Below are 21,928 nucleotides of genomic sequence, written 5' to 3'. Positions count from 1 at the left end.
TTTTAAAGGCTCTTTTGTTGCCACTGTTGCCACCTGAGGCCATTTGGGCATTAGTGTCCTAAGCTTCTTAGATTTCCTGTTAAGCAGGGTGGATCAGTGTGTCGCCTACTGTATAGCCCAGGTGCATGATCCCATCAGGGAATGACCCCCAGTCTGCCTCTTTTGTCACATTCCAACAAATGTATGCAGCCACAAGAGACAAATAGTTCTGGTTCCAAACTGTGCCGGAAGTCCGCGCTATTCCAGCCGAGGTCTGCTCACTTTGACCTAAGAGCTTAATCCTGACATTTCCATACTCATGTGGTCACCAAGCAACAAAGGACCACGAGTCCAGTTCAGGGATAAGAAAGAAACCAGTTGAATACTGTTTTCAGCCAAACACCTCTTACAATAAAAAGAAATTAAGCGATAAAGACGCCTCTGGAATCTTTGTTGCCGCACTTCAGCTGCATTCATTGTATTGTACTGATCATTAAACCGCTCAAGGGAAGCTCTCAAGGAAACAGCAATCGCATGAAAATCTCTTGATTTAAAAAAAAATAGAGAACCTCCTCACTGTACATACAGTTCACCGTGTCACAAACATGGTGAACTGTATGTACAGTGAGGAGGTTCCCTGCAATAGACTTTAACCCGTCAGTATTGTTTTCTGTAACTTGGAAACCATGAGTTTTTATTTGAATGTGGTTCACTTTCAAAGCTCAATTACAGCTTGGGCAGAGAGGTGCAAGTGTTTAAGACGGCACGGTGCAATCGACAAGCTCACACACCAACAAACTGGTAAGCTATTTTTCAAAATTTACTTCTACTTTTATCCTCAGGTAACATTGTCGTTTTTGGGAATTTGGTGCCAAATAATTTTGTCATCCATAATGTGGATTTGTACTTTATTTCCATTTAGTTAGTCAAGTCTGTTTTCTCTCCAAGGCCTCGGTAGTGGATTTGCCATGAGACCTGAGCAAGAAGACCTTCATCAGTCACCCTCACTCCCCTCTACTCTGGATGGACACTTATTTCCTTTTGGTGTCAGAAAGACATTTTAATCAACCCACTCATTACATTTTATTCAGAAGCAGAGAAACGCACAAGTTTTTAAAATCAGGTGTGAAATATGTGTCCTAGTACAACTTTGTAAACTGGACCGTTCATGCCGTTGCAGGTTTTTTTCAACCGTGTCCTGTGAGTAAACAAACAAGTTGCTATAATACAGCATCTTTGTCCTGAATAGATGTTCCCACCCGGTGTCACAAGCCGGTTGTATTGTCGAACGTAGCAGACTGAGATCATGGCTGAGCCGGTACAGTTTGTACCAAGGGACGTTCGGTTGTCCGTGGCTCCTGTGGTGATAATTATGCTCGGCCTCGGTGACGGACAGTTGTGTAATCCTCATCTATTGTGTCATCTCTGTTGTGGCCTTGTTCGTGTGCCTCACTCTGGTATTCATTACTGTCTGATTCAGGCCTGAAGCAGAGCTATTCATGACTGTCCCGGGGGGGAGAGCTGCTTTACCGAGTCTGAAGCTGCTCAAATACTTGTGTTCAATGGGAAAAGTAGAATTTAAAGAAGCAGGAGCTGGCGACAGTTGGAACGGTCGGCTTGGTTACAAGAGGAAACACTTCCCCCCCAGAGGACTTTTTCATTTGAAGTTAGCAGCTCAATGCTGCAGGTCTCCCTATGTATTCCCCCTCTGCTGCAAACTGTTTCTGTTTGCTCCCACATGCATCGAATGACTTGTATGTCTCTCATCAGCCAGGAGTGAAATGGAAATGGCTGCAGGCTTGTGTCCACCTCACTGCGGTGTCATGATCACTGTCTGGAGGAGTGACGTGGTACAGCAGGACAGCTGCTTTATCCCCCACTGATCTATGGTGGCAGGGAACGCAGATGGATGCTGCCTCCATCCCGTCGCTGACACTTTGCACATAACAGAGAGAGAGCAAAAGAAAGTGCAGGTCCCTTTGCTGTGCCGCGAGACAGTATTACTGTGGCAACGGAACTGAAAAATCCCCGCGCGTCCCGCAGCTTTTGTGAGAAAAGACAAAACAGACACTTCCTGAACAGAGTCGGCCCATAAACTTTGCTAATGCGGTCATTCATTGGCGGCCTGTTAACAATGAGACATTTCCCAGGGACAGGGCGGCCCGGGAGAGAGGACAAATCAGAGAGTACAGTCCTCCCATGAAAGCTCAAGCATGTTTTATTCTTCACTCGAGGGTTGTAAAAGCGAACATGGAGCTCCATGTTTGTCTGTGAAGTTAATGTGCTTTGGCCTGCATGATGTAATTCCCATTAAGGCTTGCATTTTTTTTTTGTACCATGCTCAACTTGCCTTCTTTAATCTTCTCCTTTTACTCTCTGTCTTTGCTGGACGAGTCAATTCTTTGCTCTGATACTTAATACTGAAATTTTCCCCTAGAAGTTCCCTATGCAATATTTGTCGAATACCGTTGTTCATCGTACTCACTGTTGCCCAATACAGGGCAGATCAGGAAAGAAAAAGGTGAGGGATTAGTAGTAGAGGAGGTGGCCATATTCATTCTCTGTCATTCTCTCTCTCTCTCTGTTTGGGCATCACAGGAACACACAGTCAGGCTGTTGTGCGGGAGGATGCTCTTGACAGACCAGAGGGATTACCAAAAATGCATTCTTTTTTAATCTTCAGTCAGGCAAACTGACTGATAAATTCCCACAGCCACTAAATACGTTTTGTCTTCCTCCCACTCTTGATAGGCAGGGGATAAAGTGAGAGTGGCGCCCTGGAGGAGGAAGGTGATGCAAGGCAGCAGCCCAGACCCAGACCACGAGGCCACGGCCCGGCGTCAGGCTCAACTGGAGCAGGTTGACAAATGCTGCACTCAATGTTCATAAACACGGAGACGCTTATCCTGCAGCCAGTCATCACAGAGAGGGCCAAAATATAGTTTCATCATTTCTTTATCTGTAGTCAGCACTGACACTCTGCTCTCTGCCTCCATGCCCAGGTGGCGCCACCTTCCCATCTCATTCCACCCTCAGTTGACAGCCCCCATTGTCTTTGTTTGTCCTCCAGCGCCACCTAGAGACCTACAGGAACATGCATCGCCTCAGAGATGCTCTCCGTGACCGCTACGCTGCTCTGCTCAAAGACAAGGTCCACTCCCAGAGAGAACTGCTGCAGCAGAGAGACGAGACGACCAGGAGGGGGAAGTCACAGGACGAAACAAAGAAGGTCAATCTAAATGTCTTGTTGTTAAAAAAAACTAACCGTTATCTAGGTCTTGTGCATGTTTTGTAGAGCCCCTGACGTTCACATTTAATGGTTTCAAAGGTTTTTTCTTTGTAGTAGTATTTTTCTTTCCTCCTGTTTATTGTTTATTGCCCATAGAGAGTTATCACATCATCACTACACAAACCTACTTTGGATGCGTTTCCCATTATTATGACTAACAGACTTACAGGAGCTTATATTAATACTCACCTGGCAAAAAATGACTCGTGCACAAAGGTATGTTGGTGTGCACATTTGTGGTTTGCTCACCTCTCTTCACATGTTGGCAGTGTTGGATGAAACAAGGTCCTTTTTTATTAGGATTTACATTTGTGTAAACTGAAGGAAGTCTTTGAAGTGAACCATGACAGCGATATTTTTGCTGGACTGGCCGCTAACTCTGCACTCAACTTTATTTTGGCTTAAATACACAACCCTGTGTGTCAGAGACTCTGTTTTGACAAGAACCCCTTCACATTCTCTTTTAGTCCTGGAGTGAACACATGTCTGGGATCATGCGACTAAAGGAAAGTAATCTGACAGGACAGAACTCCAATTGATTGAAAGATTCTCCGCAGCAACAGTGATGCTCAAGTTTGATTTTAGTTTTATAAAATCATGAATGTTGATGTCTCAATTTAAAAAAAAAAAAAAAAAAAAGTAATTTGGGTTTGACTTGATTTTAGAATCCAGAAATGACTAAATTTTTCTTTTCTTTTTCTTTTTTACACTGGGGCCTTTAATCTTCTTTTGGATCTAAATTTGTGAACAATAAAAAATACTTAAAATCATGTTTTGTTCCCTCTGGAAGGTTGAAAGGCCCGGAGATCAAGTAACAAAAAATTAGAAAGAATATATCAATACTTTGATTTCAGTGGCATATGATGTGAGTATCGACGGCAAGTGTTTAGTAAAGTTTCTTACCAGATTCAAACCCTCATCTCCCTCCGCTATAGCTGCTGATTGACTTTGATTTTGACTGTGTTGTCTCTGTTCTAACTGGGTGTGAAAAGAGCAATAAGCTTCAGAGGGCGCCTACGTGGAGGAGGGGGTCTAACATGAGAGACTTCTTGCCTTATCTCCCCCTCCTATAAAAGCTGAGCCTCTTCAGGAGGATGTAATTGCCCCCCTCTAATGACTTGCACTTGGGGTGGGGGGGATAAAGGCAGCACAATAAAGGACTTTAGAGGGGAATCCTTTTTCTTCAAATTGCTGAGCAAATTTCCTTCACTGGGATGGAGGGGCTCTGTCCCAGACACGGAGGTGAGGCAAGACCAAAGCATCCAGAGGCAAGAACACCTGCTGGGGCCTAATTGGTCCCCGCTGCAGTTGAATGACTTCCTGTGGCTGCGTGTTTACTTCTCATTTGCTGTGTGTGCTCGGGTTCCCAGCCCCTGAAACAAGGGACGCTCACTTCAAATGTCTATTCCCACATGTCCCGTCTCTTCACTGTCCGTCTGCCTCCAGAAACAAAAGAAGCTGGCCTTCTCCAAGCTGCAGCACAATGACTCATACCTCAGGTCCCTCCCCAAAACCGGCTATTACCAGGTAGATCATGTCCCTGCACTGAAAATCATGACTTCATCTAAAAACTAAATTTGACTCCTGACCTTTTGATTTACATGTCACCTCTCACTATAAAAACCTGTTAAAGTCTTCTGTGGCCGTATCTCCTTTCTGAGGTGTTTGACCTCCAGAAGCAGCTGGTCGAGCGTGGACGTCTGAAAAGCCACCACGACCTGGAGGACTTCTACAGGAGCATTGAGTTTAACAGTCGCCCATCTGAGCTGCAGAGAAGTCTGCAGGATGTCAGGAAAACGAGTTAAGTTTCAGATCCGCACAGAATACTTCTCATATTCTTTTTCTTTATATGGAAGAACAGTACATGTGACTATGTATGTTGACCTGATGCTAACAGTGCTGGAGAGCAGGTCTGCAGCTGATTTGACTTCTGAGCAGCACAAGACCTCAGAAGAACACCCCTGCGCTGCTGAGGATAGAGGAGACGAGGATGACGTCAGCCATTCCAGGTAACGACTATACACTCCATTATGTCTCTAAGTATTGACCACCATCAAAACTCATCAAAGTTTCCTCCATATTTCATATTTCCCTCGGTACTTTTATAGGTCTACGAAAAAATTACAGCCAAAACTTCTATCAAACATTTTTTTCAAATCATCATCACCTCTGCTCCTTTGATCATACACAACCTATAAGTTCACGGTTTAGAAGAGTCCTAAATGCCCTCCTGGTGCCAACATGTTTGTCGGATTAAGTCGAAAGTTAATAGTATTTTCAGTGTATCTGAGGACCTACAGTATATCTGGGGGGGGGGTTTAATGTTTCAAAGTCAGAGGTGGTCTTGGTGGTGTGCAGGCAGAGAGAGACGGTACGCAGCTGCGGAGGCCTCTGGTCTAAACAGTGAGTGTGTTCTGGAACTTTGTTTGCGCTGCCTTCACGTGCAAACACTGGCTCCACTGGAGGCTTGTTGAGCACCGACCCTCCTGCAGGAGGGAGCTGATTACTCACACAGAAGTGAGATGACCAAACACTAATCTGACCCGTGTGCTGCGGAGACTCACCTCCTCGGACGGCCGCTCTCACTCATCCGGGGGGGCGGGGAGAAATGTCGCAATAATGTCCACTACAAAAGAGATATAGCAATTGGGCCGGTGGTGTCACTTCATGCCAGCACTGTGAGCAGATGCCGAAATGTTTGGAGAGTTGCTTCTCTTTCAAAGCTTTATTGGCTTCCAGGGCAAACAGTGCTCCGTTTACCAAAAGTGGCAGAGATAATGTGAGAGCCTGTTAGACTGTGAGTTGTATTGTGGTTCCACTCATCACTATTTCTATACTTTCAGTGTCAGTAGGTATTATGTAAACCATATCTTTTATTTTTAGGAACTTTATTGAAGATTTTGCCTACACTTAACTTAAATTTTTCTTTTAGTTTATACACTTGAAAAACCACTAATTTCTTTCAAGACTTAATTTTTCAACTAACATTTCAACTTCTCTCAGTGCTTGAACTTAAATTCTAACCTCGATCTCGCATAAACTCTCTTTTCTCTGAAATACCCTGAAATATTGATTCATATATATTTGACCAAAGAAAGCACCTTTTCCCCAGTTATGTGAGCTGTTTGCCATTATGTCTCCACGTTCTAACGCACAACAGCAGGCAATTGATGAAAGTGATTTAAGTTTGAAATAAAAAAAATCACAAATCATTCTGTACCACTGTATTTTGATTTTAACACAATGTAACTAAATTCCAAGGAAGGTTTTTTCAGATCCACTTTCCAAGTGTGCACCTGTTCATGTCACCGACTGTGTCCATTGTGTTTACATGCTGTGAATGTATAACAGAACAGTGTTATACTGTTAATTAGGGCTGAACTCTGTTTAGTAGGTGCATGTACGGTGTTAGGATGAGGCTGCCACTGTGAAACTGCACATTGGCTTGGGGACATTAGGGGCTTGGTAAGAAGGCGAGTGAAGACCTGCGCTGACAAGTCGTCCATCAGTGTGAAAATCTCGCCGCTCCACAGACAAACACGGAGACGGCCGCCCCTCTCCACCCTCTGCACGCCCAGCCCGCCTGCGCCATAGGCACATTCCCCGTGTGCACGAGAAATGCCCAAAATAAAATCAATTAGAGCCAAAGCCAAAATATAGAATTGGCAAAGTCCTTGGTGTACTAATGACTGAAATTATACAATCTGTTCTGCTTTGTGGCTATTTATATGTTGATTATTAGCTGCTGTGATTTATTGAACAGTCAAGGCAGTAATCTTCTATATTTGTGGCCATCTGGTCATAGTCTCTTCGACATGTTGAATTTCACAAGTATGAAGAAAAGATCAGCAAAGTTTAATTGACCAGAACGTACCATGTCTATTACTATAGATTGACCTCAATGAGCGGAAAATGTACAGGGCAGGTCCAGCTGTGTTCTTGTTTTGTACAGTAGGATCCTGCAGGGCAACACTTTTGATGAGTAGTTCATATTCACGCTTCTGCAGCATCACCTTCTGTGACCATGTCAGCACTGATATTGTAAATATATGAGAGCAAAGTTCCACATCCTCCACCTGCATCCTGCACAGCACATGGGGGGTTTGTATGGATCTGCTACCTGCTGCACTGTCCTGTGAGTAAACGCTGCCTTGCTCAGGAGTCCTCCCCGGAGCCAGTTTGCACCCAGCAAACAAAGTGTGTTGTCACCCGAGTGCGCAGTGTTATCGGGTGTGAGCCGCGCCACAATATGGCTACTCTTGAGAAGTAGCACACAGTTAGGAATACATTAACAACCCGACATAATTTTTTTTTGTGTCACATATCACGGCGGCAAGCCAGCTGATAAAGATGTTTTTACGCATTTGTGAAGGGCTGTCACAGTTTTCTTCAAAACATTTCAGGCTGTTGGAACAAGGGTCTGGTCCAGGGGAGCGATCGGCAGATCTGATCTCCGGTGGCAGCCAGGAGAAGGATGCAATTGAGCAAATGTTTCCCAAGGTTGGTGTCAAAACCACAGGAATCCCACTTGAGAGGCAAACCCACCTGGAGCAGTGATCACCCAACTGCCTCTTTAAACCCAGCCTGATCAGCAGTGAGATGGATTACTAGGGGATTAAGGATGTTTCTGACTTCCTGTTATCCTTAGGTTTTGGTAGGGCAGTGGTTAGCACTGTTGTCTTATCGCTACAAAGGCTCTGGATTCAAACCTGCCAGCTGATAGGGGGCCTTTCGTGTATAGTTTGTGCTGTGTTCCTGTGCATGTGTGTGATTTCTCTGGGTACTCTAGCGTTCTCCAAAAAGTACAAAAAATAAACGTAGGTTAATTGGAGACTCTAAATTGCTCATAGGTGTGAGTTTGAGTGACGATGGTTGTTTGTCTCTGTATAGCTGCTGCTTTCTGACATGCACTGAAGTTTTCCTGAAGAACATTTTCCCGATGTTCCCTCAAAGGATAAGGTCACATGCAAAAAAAGTTGGTACCACTCTCATCTCCGCGCAGTAAATATGAGTCTGGCAACAACAACCAGAACATTATTCCAAACCTTTGCAGAGGATGGCAGAGATCAGGGGAGAGGCTGGAAAAGAGAGAAGTAAGATGAAGGATGAGGTTATGCCCATGCAGGTGCTGAGATGAGCATTTACGGACGAGCACGCAGGACTCATTTTTTCTCTCACCTCTGTGTCAAGTTGGGCCTGAGCAAACAGAGGATGAGCCTGGCTGGAGGGAGAGCAGGGGAAGGCAAACAGTGGTCAGACGAGGCTGGTCAGAAGCATTACTCACTGCAGCTTTGAGTTGACATCTCAGATTCACCGCTGCCGGAGGCCGGAGAGGCCCGTCACCCCTACTGACACCATCGGGGCGTCAATCCGAGGTCCGGACTTGGTGTCCGGGTGTTTGTGAGGCATCTTTAGAACATAGTGTATGTTTTTGTGTGGAAATATTGGTGAAGTTAGGGAACTAGCATACTTTCGTCATGTACAGTATGCCCTGAGCTTTTTATGTCATAATTGTCCTGAGGCAGGCTGCCCCTTTAATTAGTTACTGAAAGAATACATTTAAAGTAAAAAACAAATTTTGAAAATCAAGATGATTAGTTGATGTTTGTATTAGGCCACTAGCGTGCTCTACTTCTTTTTCTTTTCTTACCATTAACTTATAAAGAAAGTAAACTTTGTTTACTCTGAAACAAACACTACCCTTTTTTTTTTATCTCTGTGGTTATTTTTATAACATTATGGCCTCATGGATTTCATTTATTCATTATTTATGTGAAAAGTTCATAAGAACAAGTGTTTCTGCATCTTTTCACCCATTTACTTTCTGATTATATTAATGTATTCCCAACTTGAACTTCAACCTGAAGGTTGCCGAACGACTTCCAGTTATTTCATTATGAAAATCAGCCATCAGCGACTTAAAATGTTCAATCACAATAAAGTATCTACCTATTTTGGCCAAAGGTGCTTTGTTGTCGAATAGAATATTTGAGATTTTGCAAATCAATCCAAACTACATTATCATGCAACAGTTTGTAGCGTTGACAAAAAACCTGCATGTTAGAAAATGTTTACCAGGAAAGTGAAGCGAGTTGTAGTAAATGGGTTAAAACATGTAAAACCTTTTATGGTCCTTTTAGCTTTACAAAGAAACAAAGTGAATGCAGGCTTGGATGTGTTTATTTGACTTGCACCTGCGTTTTCTCCTTTGAGGTTAGGGGGGGAATGGGCTCGGAGATCTGCAGCTACAATACAGAGCAATAAGGTTAATTCACAGTGCTGCAGTCTCTAATAAGGAAGTGGCCAAGTGTGACAGTTAGCGCTGGGTGGGGTGTCGGACAAGGAGAGAAAGGTGCCGAACGAGACACTGTGACTGTGGGAAATAGCACTGGCTGTGACACCTCTGACTTTTACACCATGGTTATCTCAGGCCGCACAAAGGGCCGGGGTTGTGTCCTTTTTAAATTGCTAAATGATTAATGGAAGGAAATTATAAATGAATGTAATATGTGCCACCCATAGATGAAAGTCCCCACATTTGCAACTCTGCAGCCAAACATTATGAGGCGCTTCCAAAGCAGGATGCCTGATTCGGTAGGTCAGCCATCAACGTCGCACTATTTTAGTTACAGCGTGTGGTCGCCAGGCACAGGAAGGCAGGAGACAATGCTCATCTCTTTCTTCTTCCTCAAACCAGACTACCCCTGAGATTCCTGAGAAGAGCAGGAAAGCAGAGATTTATTTGAGACGTCTGAGACAAATGCATCGTCTTTGCTTAACCAACATGGCTTTCTCCCAAAGGTCGGTAATGGGGAAAAGCAATACACTCACATTGAGGATTTAACCTTTTTTTTTTTTTTTTGAGGAGACGGAAGATCAGGAGTGTACTCAGAAAAAAATAATCTTTTAACTGAGTGGGGTTTGTTTTTCTCTGCTTGCTGTGAACTCTGGTCCAGACTGTTGGACAGGGAGACAGACTCGCCGTGCTGGCGGGAGGAAGAAGGCGTCCAAGATTTGGTTAGTAACACAAACCAGCCACAACACAACATAACACCACAGAGCTCTATGGAAGCTCACACGTAGCTGCAACACACTATCTGCCTTTTCATGGTTGTTGTTTTTTTGTTATTTTTGGAAGCCACCATGGAAACAGGTCACGCCAAATATAATAAACAGCATAGAGTGGTTTATTTGCATGGATGTAAATCAATTTATGTTCCATTTACTGAGTTTTTCCATCTTTGTTCTTCCATAGATGTTTCCAGGTGAAAACTCCGAACAAGGGAAGACGAATCAAACCAACCTGCCCCCTCTCATTGCTCTGAAACAGCCAACAAGTGTCCAGAAACACTCACGTCCCAGAAAGACCTCAGCCAGGTGCATGAAAATAAAAAGTATACATGTTTTGAAAGTTATTTTCTGTTTCTATTAGTTTGTTGGAGACAAATGAACTGATTGTCTCTTGATTGTCCCTGTATTTCATACGTGGGTATTTTCTTGACAGCCACCCACGTTTTAAGACTCTGGTTCGGGACACAGCAGAGTTGCCGTCGGGAAACGCCTGATCCCTTATCCATTGAAGATGTGTGTCGACAAAAGCACATACAGGTTAAAAAAAATCTCAGATTGAAGACAATTTTGCAAAGATTTAATTGTTTTTTAAAATTTATTTTATTCACTCTAGATCATTGACTGTGATCACTGAAGATATCGCCACCAAAGAACCTCTTCATCAGGAATATGTCCGGTGTTTTGTCCACGTCACAGTGGTTGACCTATATTATATTCACTTTTAAACTGACATATCAACATTTTACATGACAAAATGCTATTTATCTATTTATTTCAAATTGCTATTCGTCAATTATTCCATTGGTTTTATTTACATAAACAATAAAGGCCGGATACCTGCGTACATTTTCTGAAATAAAAATTATGATTTTAACAACAGATTAGAGTTGATGCCAGATGATGATTTATGGCCAACAGTGGGTTCTATTTAGTGACACTTACATAGCTGCTATTTTGTAAAAGCATATATATATATTATTTTAGTTTTAAGGCTGGAATGATGCTATATTTCTCTAGGAAAAGACCAAAATGCGTCAGTGCTCCTCCCGATTCTTTCTCACTTTGTTTCCCTGTCTGTGTGAAGACATGTAACTTTACAAACGGGTCTTCAAACAGCAAGGTACAGTAGATTTTAGCTAAATGTATTTACACAAACAGGAGTAAATAGTTTATTTGCTGTTGACAATTTTGACAATAGTGCGACTCCTAATAAACATGTTGATTTTTAAGGAAGGCTGATGTCACCCAGATGTGCTATTAATGATGTCGGGACAACATTGGAGCTTGTTAAGAAATAAACTAGATGGAGCTAAGTAAGAGACGAATCTAAGCAGCTCGTGGGACCGAGGACCAGCCACGCACAGCCAGACTACAGTGGGTTCGTTTTCTGCAGGTGTGGCTTTGAACCAAGTGTCAGTATTTACAGGTTGATGTAATAAAAGGTGGGCTAAACTGCTTTATTCAAAACGCTGCCATCCTGTGGACCTCAGCGCTATGGCCGCTCCGGGCCAATCGCTGACAAGCCCGCAAAGATCAAAGAGGAGATGAGCCAACCATGTCCGCTCCGGACGCCCGTCCCGAGATGGAGCGCCTCTTCAGCCTATATATGTGGGGGCTCCTCATGGGGCTCAGTGACCAGAGATTAAAACTCGAGAGGAAGAAGGAGACTAACTCAGGCACAGATTATTGTTTGTGTGTTTCTTTCCCCTCCTAGTAAGCCTTGTGATTACAAATATTTAGCCCTGGAGCTGTTGGACAGGATGGCCTCAGGCTCTGGTGAGTGCCCCGGGAGGACCAGTCTGCACCGGGTGGATCATCTCCTCAGTGCGGTGGAGAGTGAGCTGCAGGCCGGCAGCGAGAAGGGTGACCCCACGGAGAGGGAGCTGAAGGTGTCCCTGGATGAGCGCGAGCTTTGGCAACAATTTAAGGATCTAACAAACGAAATGATCGTCACAAAGACCGGCAGGTGAGCTCAACTGTGCGCCAAGAATACTTCACAAAGACAGATTCAACACAGCGCCTTTAAAGCTAACGCATGCATTTTTCTATTATTCTTTTCATCAAGGCGCATGTTTCCCGTGCTGAAAGTGAACGTGTCTGGGTTGGACCCGAACGCCATGTATTCCTTTTTGCTGGACTTCGTATCCGCGGACAACCACAGGTGGAAATATGTGAACGGGGAGTGGGTCCCCGGGGGGAAGCCCGAACCCCAAACCCCCAGCTGCGTGTACATCCACCCAGACTCTCCAAACTTCGGAGCGCACTGGATGAAAGCTCCAGTCTCCTTTAGTAAAGTCAAACTCACCAACAAACTCAACGGAGGAGGCCAGGTAGGGAGACGACTTGATCTTCGATGCCGTACTTTTCTTTTGTCTTTTCTTCAGAGGCGAGGTGTCTTTCTACCTATTTAGATTCACAAATCCATGCAGTCATTTCAAAATAAAATACAAAAAAAAAAGAAAAGTCGGGAATATGAAACTATTTTATCTGTGTCCTGATTTTTCGTTTTTCAGATCATGTTAAATTCCTTACACAAGTACGAGCCACGCATCCACATAGTGCGCGTGGGAGGCCCAAGGAGGATGATCACCAGCCACTCTTTCCCAGAGACACAGTTCATTGCAGTGACGGCATACCAAAACGAAGAGGTAGGCAATGAAATATTATTTTGAATAATACATAGAGTAAAAGTTAATTTTACTCAAAATAACATAACAATGGCGTTTTTTGTATGCGCGTAAAATGTGTGCGTAATTTACGCACGCTTTGGTTTATCGTAATAATTCCAAACACGAATCTAATTTGTTTGTTTTTCTTTTTTTGTAATTTGTGTTTGTGTTATAGATAACTGCTCTTAAAATAAAGCACAATCCTTTTGCCAAGGCCTTCCTAGATGCGAAGGACAGGTAAGACTACATGGAAAGTTGTATTTCACAACAACATTAAACAGATGTATGGAAGAAAAAGAATAAAAGAATAATTCCAACAATATGTCTTGTAATTAATATTTAAACAAGTATTTTTCTTGCAGAAGTGATCACAAAGACTTCAGAGAAGATGCCAATGAAAACCAACAATCAACCTACTCTCAATGTAAGTATACAATATAGTATTTATTTACAATTTGTCGAGAAACATCAGGCTCAACTAGTCCCATCATGGCTTTTCTCTTCTGTGGAGCCAGTAGGTGGTTGGTTTATTCCTGGCACAGGCTCCCTCTGCCCTCCTGCCAGTCCTCACAGCCAGTCCGGGGGTCCCATCTCCCTTTCGCCATCCCACGGCTGTGAGCGCTACTCCACCCTAAGGAACCACCGCTCCGCTCCCTACACCAGCCCGTACGCCCATCGGACAGACTCGCCCAGTGAGTGCCCTCATTCCACCTTTTACCTCCATACAGCCAGGAAAAGAAACACCACTTCCTCCCCAGCTATTAACAAGAAACGCAAACAAATGTTGCAGAGCGAGGAATGCTGTGCATTCCTCTGGCTTTTGTGTGAGTGGAGCCACAGAGCTGTAAACGGCTGGGTTTCAGACGAGGAATGTACGGGCAGAAGATTCACACCTGTAACCGGCATGGCTACTGATATAAGAGGTTCAAATCCTGAAATCACACTGTGAAAACAAAAGGGTTATGTGATACGGGATTTGATTTCTCACAGATGATACTGAGACCACCAGTGATCCGTGTGCCTCCTAAACCCCAGTGCTTCTGTTTGTAGCGGGTTACTCCGATAACTCTCCAGCTTGTCTGTCGATGCTCTCAAGCCATGACAACTGGTCCGGTCTGCAGATGCCTACGCACTCCAGCATGATGCCCATGGCCCACAATTCCACCTCTGGTACCAACTCTAGGTTTGTGTGATCTATATTTGCTTATTTTTTAAAATATTTTATCCATGCATCTATTCTGCTCAGAAATGTAACAAAGTGGATGGACACAGATAAAGGAACTCAATTGGAAAATGATTTTAATCTAAATGTCCGTCTCTCCACTAATATTTCTGCTTTCAACTTGTTTGCATACATTGGCTGAACATTCGTAATAGACAGTACCTTATATATATATATATATATATATATATATATATATATATATATATATATATATATATATATATATATATATATATATATATATATATATAACTGACAGACTTACACTGACACTTATGGATATAATCTGATCTTTTGGCTGCGATGTTTTCTGTCCATATCTCTTCTCTATGCAGTCAGTACACCAGCTTGTGGTCTGTGAGTAACTCACCGCTGACTCCCGTCTCCCAGAATGGAGGGATGAACAACAGCCTGAGCTCCCAGTTCCTGCGAGGGTCCAGCAGCCACTACCCGGGCCCGCCTCACTCGGCCACAGTGCCCTCTTCTGGCTCACCCCTGTACGATGGCGGCACGGCCGCAGACGTACACGACACGGCCCAGTATGACACCTCTCCACACGGGCGACTACCTTCTGCCTGGACCCCCGTGACGCCTCCGTCCCTCTGATGGAGGTGTCTCTGCAAGCTGGCGGAGCGACTACCATGGAACGCTGTCTGCAGGATGTTTGATCTGATGTGACCCGGTGGAGGAATCAACCCCGAATTGAACAGGTTTTTATTTGTTTACAAATCAAACTCCACCAGAAAACGACTGCTCTCAGTTTTCTTTAATTCAACATATTTACTATAGAAATATTCTTCACTTTTAAGTTGATACAAAAAAATCAATAGAGACTTTGAGCCGTTGAATTAATATTTCTATGATGACACATTGCTATGTTTTGTAACTGAGCAAAACAGGTCAAATGTTTATTTTTATTTTTGGTTGATCCTCCTTAAGTCCGTCAGATCTTTTTATTCACCCTAGCAGGAAAAAAAGAATATATTTTGATATTCTCTGACCAACAACCATTTTAACCTGCTTATATTAAGCATAAGTCCATGATATTCAAAGCATAAAGAAAAGAAAAGTACAGCTGCAGCTGTTAAATGTTGTTTATAGTGTAAATGAGAACGCTGTCAAGGATCTACATGTAAATAGACAAATCTTTTTGTACCACAGTGACGCTGTTTGAGCTATTGTGTTCTGGATTATTTTTGGAATGAAATGAAAGGGGAGAGCAAATGTCAATATTCTGCTATGCAGATGATACAGTGTGTTCCATGTCATTAAATACAATATGTCGAAGTCTGTCGTGCGGCTGTTTTTGAGACCATGTGTTTCACTTTCAGACCCAATCTTCCCGACATTTTCTGGATTTCATGTTTGACAACAGCTCAAGCAGTTCATATTGTCAGGTCCAGGGACCTCCTTCAAATTTAGGGAGGCGCAGTTTGATTTGAGGGTCCTTTGTTTGGGAAGTAAACCAAGTCAGTGGTCTAAATGGTCTTGATAAAAAATGTCCATAATTTCTGCAGAGATGACTGGAAGTCCAGAACCAGTTATGTTGAATATTCAACCTATATCTCCTTTTCCATACAAAATAAATATAAAAGTTCTCTAAAGAAAACCTCTAAAAATCATCCCAAAACATCAATTCTTGCCTTCCTGTGCTTAATTGTTGGGTTTATTTCTCTCTGTCATGTACAGTCAGCTGTTTGTGATCAAATGGACTGCACTGCTGTTGCTTTTCTCTCCCAATTAATGCAAAATATCATCGGTTATTTAATTTTCTTTGCATCGTTTAAAAATCTTATCTTAAGAGTTAAAGGGTTGGCTTACTCCTCCTGATCCCACGATCACTGTTTCAGAGTAGTGCAGGAGCATTTTGCACACATGGGTATGAAATTATGTGTGTGCGCGTGTGCGCGTGCATGTGCGTGCATGTGCGTGTGTGTGCGTGTCAGGGTGAGAAACATGAGGGCAGTTTTCTCCTGGAAAATATTGGTCACACATTATCATATCTGTGATATGTAAGGATATGATGATGGTTCCCATTGTATGTCCATACACTACTGGAAGCCCAATGTTCTCAAAGTTAAATCAAACATATCCCCCTGATATACAGTAAATACTATATTTAGTATCTTCCAGTGTTTTAAGTTGAAGTATCTAAAGTGTTTTAGTTACTTCAACTATCTTTTCCAGACATGTTTCAGGCATATTTTAAATATTGTGATCTTCATTAAGGTTAGGGTTTCATATAATTTTTATATTAAGTAAGATGTAAAGATTAAGTAAGATGTAAAAATGCTCTGCTTATTGAAATCATAGAACTGCAGTCTTTACTATCCCTTGAGCTTTTAGCACTGTCCTGTCACAGTGCAAGCTGAGACATGCATCTTGTCAAATAGGTGAGAGAAATGTATTAAGTCATGTCAGGGCAGGCATGACATGAAAATTAACTTAGGACACGCAACAGAGTGTTTTACCTACGTTATCAAACTGGAACCTCTGACGCATCTTCGAAGGTTTTTTTTACATCATTAATCTTAATTAAATTAATAACCAGCATCACAAATTCCAACGTATTCATTTTCTTCTCCCTGATGCCATATCTGCGTTTGTGAGGGTTGATATGGCTGTTCGATGCAAGAGTTCAGATTTTACAGATTAAACAACAACAAAAAGTAACAGAATATAGTTTTTAATTATATGATTTCTATAATTTTGGCTTCAAGTTATTTGTCTCCAAAGTTGTGACCAAGGGTTTTATCTCAGTAGAAAATAGTTATACGGCTTTGAGACTTTCTTTCACTGAATTGAGCCCTAGATTCTGAACCAAACTATAGCCCTAACACTCTCAACTAGATAGGCTACACCTAAATATGAGCACACCGCAGCTAAAGTAAACAAGATCAAAATAATCACTTATAGATTATTGACTCAATTAAGTCCTGGTTTGCTGTGTTGTCTCATCTCTCAAAGGAAGGACCACATGCAGTAGATGTGCATTTGTCACTGCAGTGCTGCTGATGGTGGATCTTATATGACCTAAAGGGAGACGCAGCGTCCTGTTCAGCAGCCGCTGGTGTGCCGTTGTTGATGATTAGGGACAATGCGTTTGAAGTAAATCAATGACCCTTTTACAGATAATCCATCTCCTTCTCTAAGAGAACATCATGATATGAGGTAACCCACGTGTGCCCTCTTTGTGAACCCCTTGTTACTGATGATGAAGCCCATCAGGATGGTATCATATAGATATTTAAACCGGTTTGAAGGGACGAGATGAACGTTTTTGTTGTATATTTGAAATTACTCTGGCAATCCCCTGACTTTTCATATAGTACCTCCACACGTCAACATTCCAGTCTGTCCAGGACTTTGTCATAGCACCAAATACTTGTAAAAAAATAAAAATGACTTTCCCATTAAGTTCGGCGAAACAGACAGAGTAAGCACAATGAGACATTTGTGTCAACTTTTTTCTTTGTGTTGGAATTTTTTTAATTTTCATCCCTCTGCATATAGTATTGCACAACATAAAGAAGAAACTCGGCAAAACAATAACATTTGCAGAGTATGTGGTATTTTTGAATATGATGCGCATGCTGTGAAAAAAGGGCAGAGCTGAGAGTTGAGCAGAGCAAGTGTGTACAGAGAGGGTGGATGGTTGAAGTGAAGCGAGGCCCCGTCCACAGCACAAGGGCCCATTCAGCCCTTGAAGATCAAGGTCAGAAGGACATCATGGCATCCTGCTCCTTACACAACCAACAGCCGCACACTGACAGGAAGGAACAGTAGTCTAATCCACCAAATCAAATACACAACTGATTGATTCACTCACGTCTCGCAGAATCTCACCGTCGACCCAACCCAAATGGTATCTGTCTGTACGGTGAATGTGTGTGTACAATTGTGTATGTGTTTGTCTCTGTACAGAGATATTTAAAGTAATTATTACAACACATCAGGGTCAAATAAATCAACAAAGACCAGGTGAGTAACGTGTCATGTAACCAGTGATACTCTTCATTTTTTGTGCAGTGTATAGGATATTAGGTATTATCTTTATCTTAACTGTGTATTATATTCATTACATCTGTATGTTTTAATAAGTTTCTGTGAGTTGGTTTTGGCTGTAACATATTACAAATGCAATTGCATCATATTGTGGAACGACATACAGCCATGCATCGCTTGTGATGCTGTAAGAACCAATTATATGTCTTATGTCTTTTTCTTATGATAAATAATTTAAAGCAAGAAAGGATACTGGGGCATCTACTAAAGATCTGAAAAGGGCACGAAGGCAGGGTATTTCTCTAAGCCTAATAATCCCATTATGATCACGCTGAAGAAAAAAAAAGCTCTCTGTCAAAGCAGGGAGCATTGACGCAAGCATGTCTTGACGTCAGTAGCTGCAGTGAATGTGAGATGGGAGGGGGGGAGTCGAGACGGAGAGGGGTGGGGGAGGGGGGGGGGGGGGGGGTGTTTGCCTTCAGAAAATACCACGAAATACCAGCGTCACTGGCATGAATGCAACTGGAGCTCTTTTACAAGAGAGACGCCGCGGATGTGCGCATGGATGAAAAAAAAAAGACATTTCAAACTATTGGCCCTGACATCCAAACATGCAAGAGACACGTCTTTTTTTGGGGGGGGTGGGGGGGGGGGGGGGTGCATAGTATGGGTGCATACACTGATAATCTAAACCAAATGTAGTGGATGGAATATGATCCCCTGACCCAGCAGTGTTCATAAATAAATCAGCAAATGAGATAATGAAGGCAGAAGAGAGAAGAAGAGGAGTCGAGGTGTTAGATGGAGCCTGCGCTCATGGTGTCAGGAAAATTAATGCGCTAAAGTAGAGGTTCGGATATCTTTTAATAGTGCCAAAGCACGCACGCACGCGCACACACACACACACACACACACAAACGCACGCACGCGCACACACACACACACACACACCCGGCCGGAGGGGAACACTACTATCAGGAACAAGAGCCAGACCGGTGGCGTCATCGTGTAGTATGGCTGCGCACAACACCACGAGTCTCCTGCTGCATTTATTCACTGCTTATTCTCAAGTTGGCCTGCGCGTGGCTCTCTCCCGCGCACCGCGTCCACGGCTGGTCCTCACAACGACATGCGTCTTTGTCCGCTTCGTGTCACTCTGGCACTTGGCACTGGCGGGTTCGCTGCGCAAGACGTGCCACAGACAAGTCGAGCTTCTCCTGCTCGCCGCCGGACCGATGGTGGTGTGAAAGAAAGGGCACTGTGCGGCGCACTCGCCCCGCGCCACATCTGTAGCGCACTGTCCAGCTCCGAGCTTCGCGCCGCGGACGGATGCTCGCAGATGTTGCCGGACTGCATTTTCTACCGGCAACTTTGTTGTGCAGCCCAGGGACACGCGCCTTGGCGAACTCACACCACGTCCTGATGATAATCTCCGTGTACACTGGCCTTTTGCCTACTTTCCAAGATACCCAAGAGTTCCCGTCGTGTCAGCTGTGCGTCATCCGTGCCTGATTAGACTTGAAGTCTGACGTCGCCGAGCACCATTCAAGAAAAAAACCAACCCAGCTCATACAACGTGCTATAAATTGTTCTGTTTTTTTTCTCCCAAAACCTATCCGGAGTGACGGAGACGAAAAGACGTGGATCAACAAGTTGCTCCAGTAATTTCCATCTAAGCTGGCTTCAAGCATAATCCGCCACACACGTGATCGACAAATCACTTCAGCTGCAAATATTTGGTGATTTGTCAAGAGAACTAAGCCCTGGACAGGACAGTCCGCGGAGACGCATCCTGTCCGACTACGGCGGGAACCGGGAGCTGACCGGCTCCAGCTCCATGCCTCGCTGCGTCTCCAGATGCTCCACTGGCCACCACATGGTAACTTTGCGCACACAGCATGCTGGAAAGATGACATAGAGAGAGAGAGAGAGAGAGCATCTGAATGAATGGGACTGAGATTTGTTCGCCTTTTCTCTCCTCGCCTCCCCCAGACTGTTGTATGTGTTGTATATCCTGCTGGTTGAAGGTGTCTCACGGTATCAGCAGATATCGATTCGGCGGTGGGTAGATCCATCACTCGGAACAGCGAGCAGCAAATGTCGAAGAAACGGAAAAGTCCCGACGGCCAGGGCTTCGAGGAATCTCCTCCTGCAGGATGCAGCGACCAAGGTAGGAGTCATGGTCAGAAACGACGAGTGTGAAAGTTGGACTGTCAGATACGTTATGTTCTCAGGGACTCCATCCTTCTGATAGTCCTACATTGCATTCATGAGCCGGACCCACAGTTTTATGGCAAAGTCAGTTGCACCAAGACCTGGCCAACTGCTGGTGTATTAGATCTGTGAACCTGTACAGTATTCAGCCTGTACAGTGACCATGTTGCCATGCACTCAACTGTCCTCATCGATCTTGTGTGTTGCTGCGGATTCCTTTTTTTTTTTTTTTTATAATGGCTTGTCAGTCCTCAGTGGAATCACATTTGTCTATATCACAGTAGGCTTGGCTGCAAAACACACTTTCATTTTCCAGCTTGGGGATGTTGATGGACGGTTCAGAGGGATAAAGTTACGGGTGGATCTACCATGGGGGCGCTCCACAAAACTGTTCTGCGTCTCTTTGTTGTTGTTTTGCATCTGTTTGTTTTACGTCTCTTTGTGTATTTGTGGTCGCATGATTGACATAGCAACTGTTAAAAGTCACAGAGAGGTTGAGTCCAGTTGTGCATGGTACACTCCGTCTATGATCTGCCACTCCTGACCTGACCCCCCCCCCAGTCTGGCCCCATGCCGTATTGGGTCTTGTTGTTTGATATGGATACAGGCGAGTTATTTTACACTGCTGCCCACTGACCTACTGCTCTGAGCATCATGTAAACTAACAACAAACACAAAACCAGGCCTCTTACTGTAACAATCTAGGTTCAATTTCCTTGACATTAAAAACCCCGAGGGCATGTAGAATAAGTATTCCAGTCATAGCTAACATCAATGACTTAGGTTCAAATATAAACACGGTGCATGATCATTGGATGGTAAACAAAAGCCGGAATGAACTCAAATCCATCCCGTTCTTAGGTATACTTTGCTTCCCTCAAAGTGTACGTGATCTCTCATGTAACCTACATCCGTCTCTGATGTTTAGCCTTTGTGTTGCATATTGATGATTTACATGGCTAAAGCCGTGTACAGCATGGGTTCGGTTTCCTCTACAGCGTTCCACGGTTGTGCTGCTGAACACGCCGGTTCGGCTCTTCCTTTCGTTTGAAACTTAAGCATTCCTCCTTTTCAAGAGGCGGCTTTTTAAATACCTCAATCGGCAGCATGGCCACTATTATGCTCGGACAAAACACGTGACAGGAGTTGTAAGTTCAAGGGCAGGAACAACATCACCTTCAAGCAGAGAGTCATGTCTGCTTGCATGAATGGAAATGGCTCACACGAGGGCGAGACCTGCGGTGTTCCCTTTGAATCCCATTATTTGAAATTCAGTATCATCTACAATCATGTACTGTACATTGTTTTATCTGTTTGTCTGTTACTTTTTCCTTCATCCCATTCTTCTTACATCTGAAACTTGCTGAATTAACCCTTGATTTGTGCCACATGACACCTTCAAAATGAATCTTTCACTTACGTCTTGTAATATCAAGGTATGCAGACGGTTATGCTTTTACTTGCCCGGGGTTTGAG

General features: G+C 43.6%; 3 protein-coding genes across 8 annotated transcripts in view; all 3 read left to right on the top strand.

Moving 5' to 3' along the window:
* The first annotated feature begins 539 nt into the window (after positions 1-539).
* Positions 540-11,568, top strand: si:ch211-130h14.4. 3 transcript variants are annotated; one of them, XM_035606708.2, is made up of 12 exons: positions 540-2,838; positions 3,050-3,208; positions 4,715-4,795; positions 4,930-5,068; positions 5,166-5,277; positions 7,672-7,768; positions 9,791-9,862; positions 9,966-10,069; positions 10,225-10,285; positions 10,524-10,645; positions 10,773-10,876; positions 10,953-11,568. In XM_035606708.2, the coding sequence occupies exons 1-11, from the start codon at positions 2,773-2,775 to the stop codon at positions 10,831-10,833; spliced, it is 1,074 nt and encodes a 357-aa protein (XP_035462601.2). In that variant the 5' UTR covers positions 540-2,772; the 3' UTR covers positions 10,834-10,876; positions 10,953-11,568. The 3 variants fall into 3 exon arrangements, with proteins under 3 accessions (XP_035462601.2, XP_035462598.2, XP_047191118.1); XM_035606705.2 differs by having other exon boundaries at positions 10,524-10,662; XM_047335162.1 differs by having other exon boundaries at positions 10,524-10,662; positions 10,773-11,568.
* A 143-nt stretch (positions 11,569-11,711) lies between these two features.
* On the top strand, positions 11,712-15,520 carry tbxtb (T-box transcription factor Tb). Of its 2 annotated transcripts, none has more exons than XM_035606703.2 (8): positions 11,712-12,305; positions 12,405-12,669; positions 12,853-12,987; positions 13,184-13,245; positions 13,371-13,432; positions 13,524-13,700; positions 14,059-14,191; positions 14,569-15,520. In XM_035606703.2, the coding sequence occupies exons 1-8, from the start codon at positions 12,100-12,102 to the stop codon at positions 14,837-14,839; spliced, it is 1,311 nt and encodes a 436-aa protein (XP_035462596.1). In that variant the 5' UTR covers positions 11,712-12,099; the 3' UTR covers positions 14,840-15,520. The 2 variants fall into 2 exon arrangements, with proteins under 2 accessions (XP_035462596.1, XP_035462597.1); XM_035606704.2 differs by having other exon boundaries at positions 14,624-14,785.
* Positions 15,521-19,225: 3,705 nt separating this feature from the next.
* pde10a (phosphodiesterase 10A) overlaps positions 19,226-21,928 on the top strand; it is a 50,067-nt gene continuing 47,364 nt past the window's right edge. Inside the window, exons 1-2 of one of the 3 annotated variants that reach the window (XM_035606592.2) lie at positions 19,226-20,117; positions 20,286-20,408. In XM_035606592.2, the coding sequence (XP_035462485.1) occupies positions 20,096-20,117; positions 20,286-20,408 (145 nt within the window). In that variant the 5' untranslated portion in view covers positions 19,226-20,095. Of the gene's footprint in view, positions 20,118-20,230; positions 20,409-21,928 lie in introns of all 3 variants that reach the window. The other 2 variants (XM_035606591.2, XM_035606593.2) reach the window with 2 other exon arrangements.

The sequence above is a fragment of the Scophthalmus maximus genome, chromosome 10, assembly GCF_022379125.1.
Source record: "Scophthalmus maximus strain ysfricsl-2021 chromosome 10, ASM2237912v1, whole genome shotgun sequence".
NCBI classification, from domain to species: Eukaryota; Metazoa; Chordata; class Actinopteri; order Pleuronectiformes; family Scophthalmidae; genus Scophthalmus; species Scophthalmus maximus.
The sequence above is the reverse complement of the archived record's forward strand: the minus strand, read 5'-3'. Positions and strand labels throughout refer to the sequence as shown.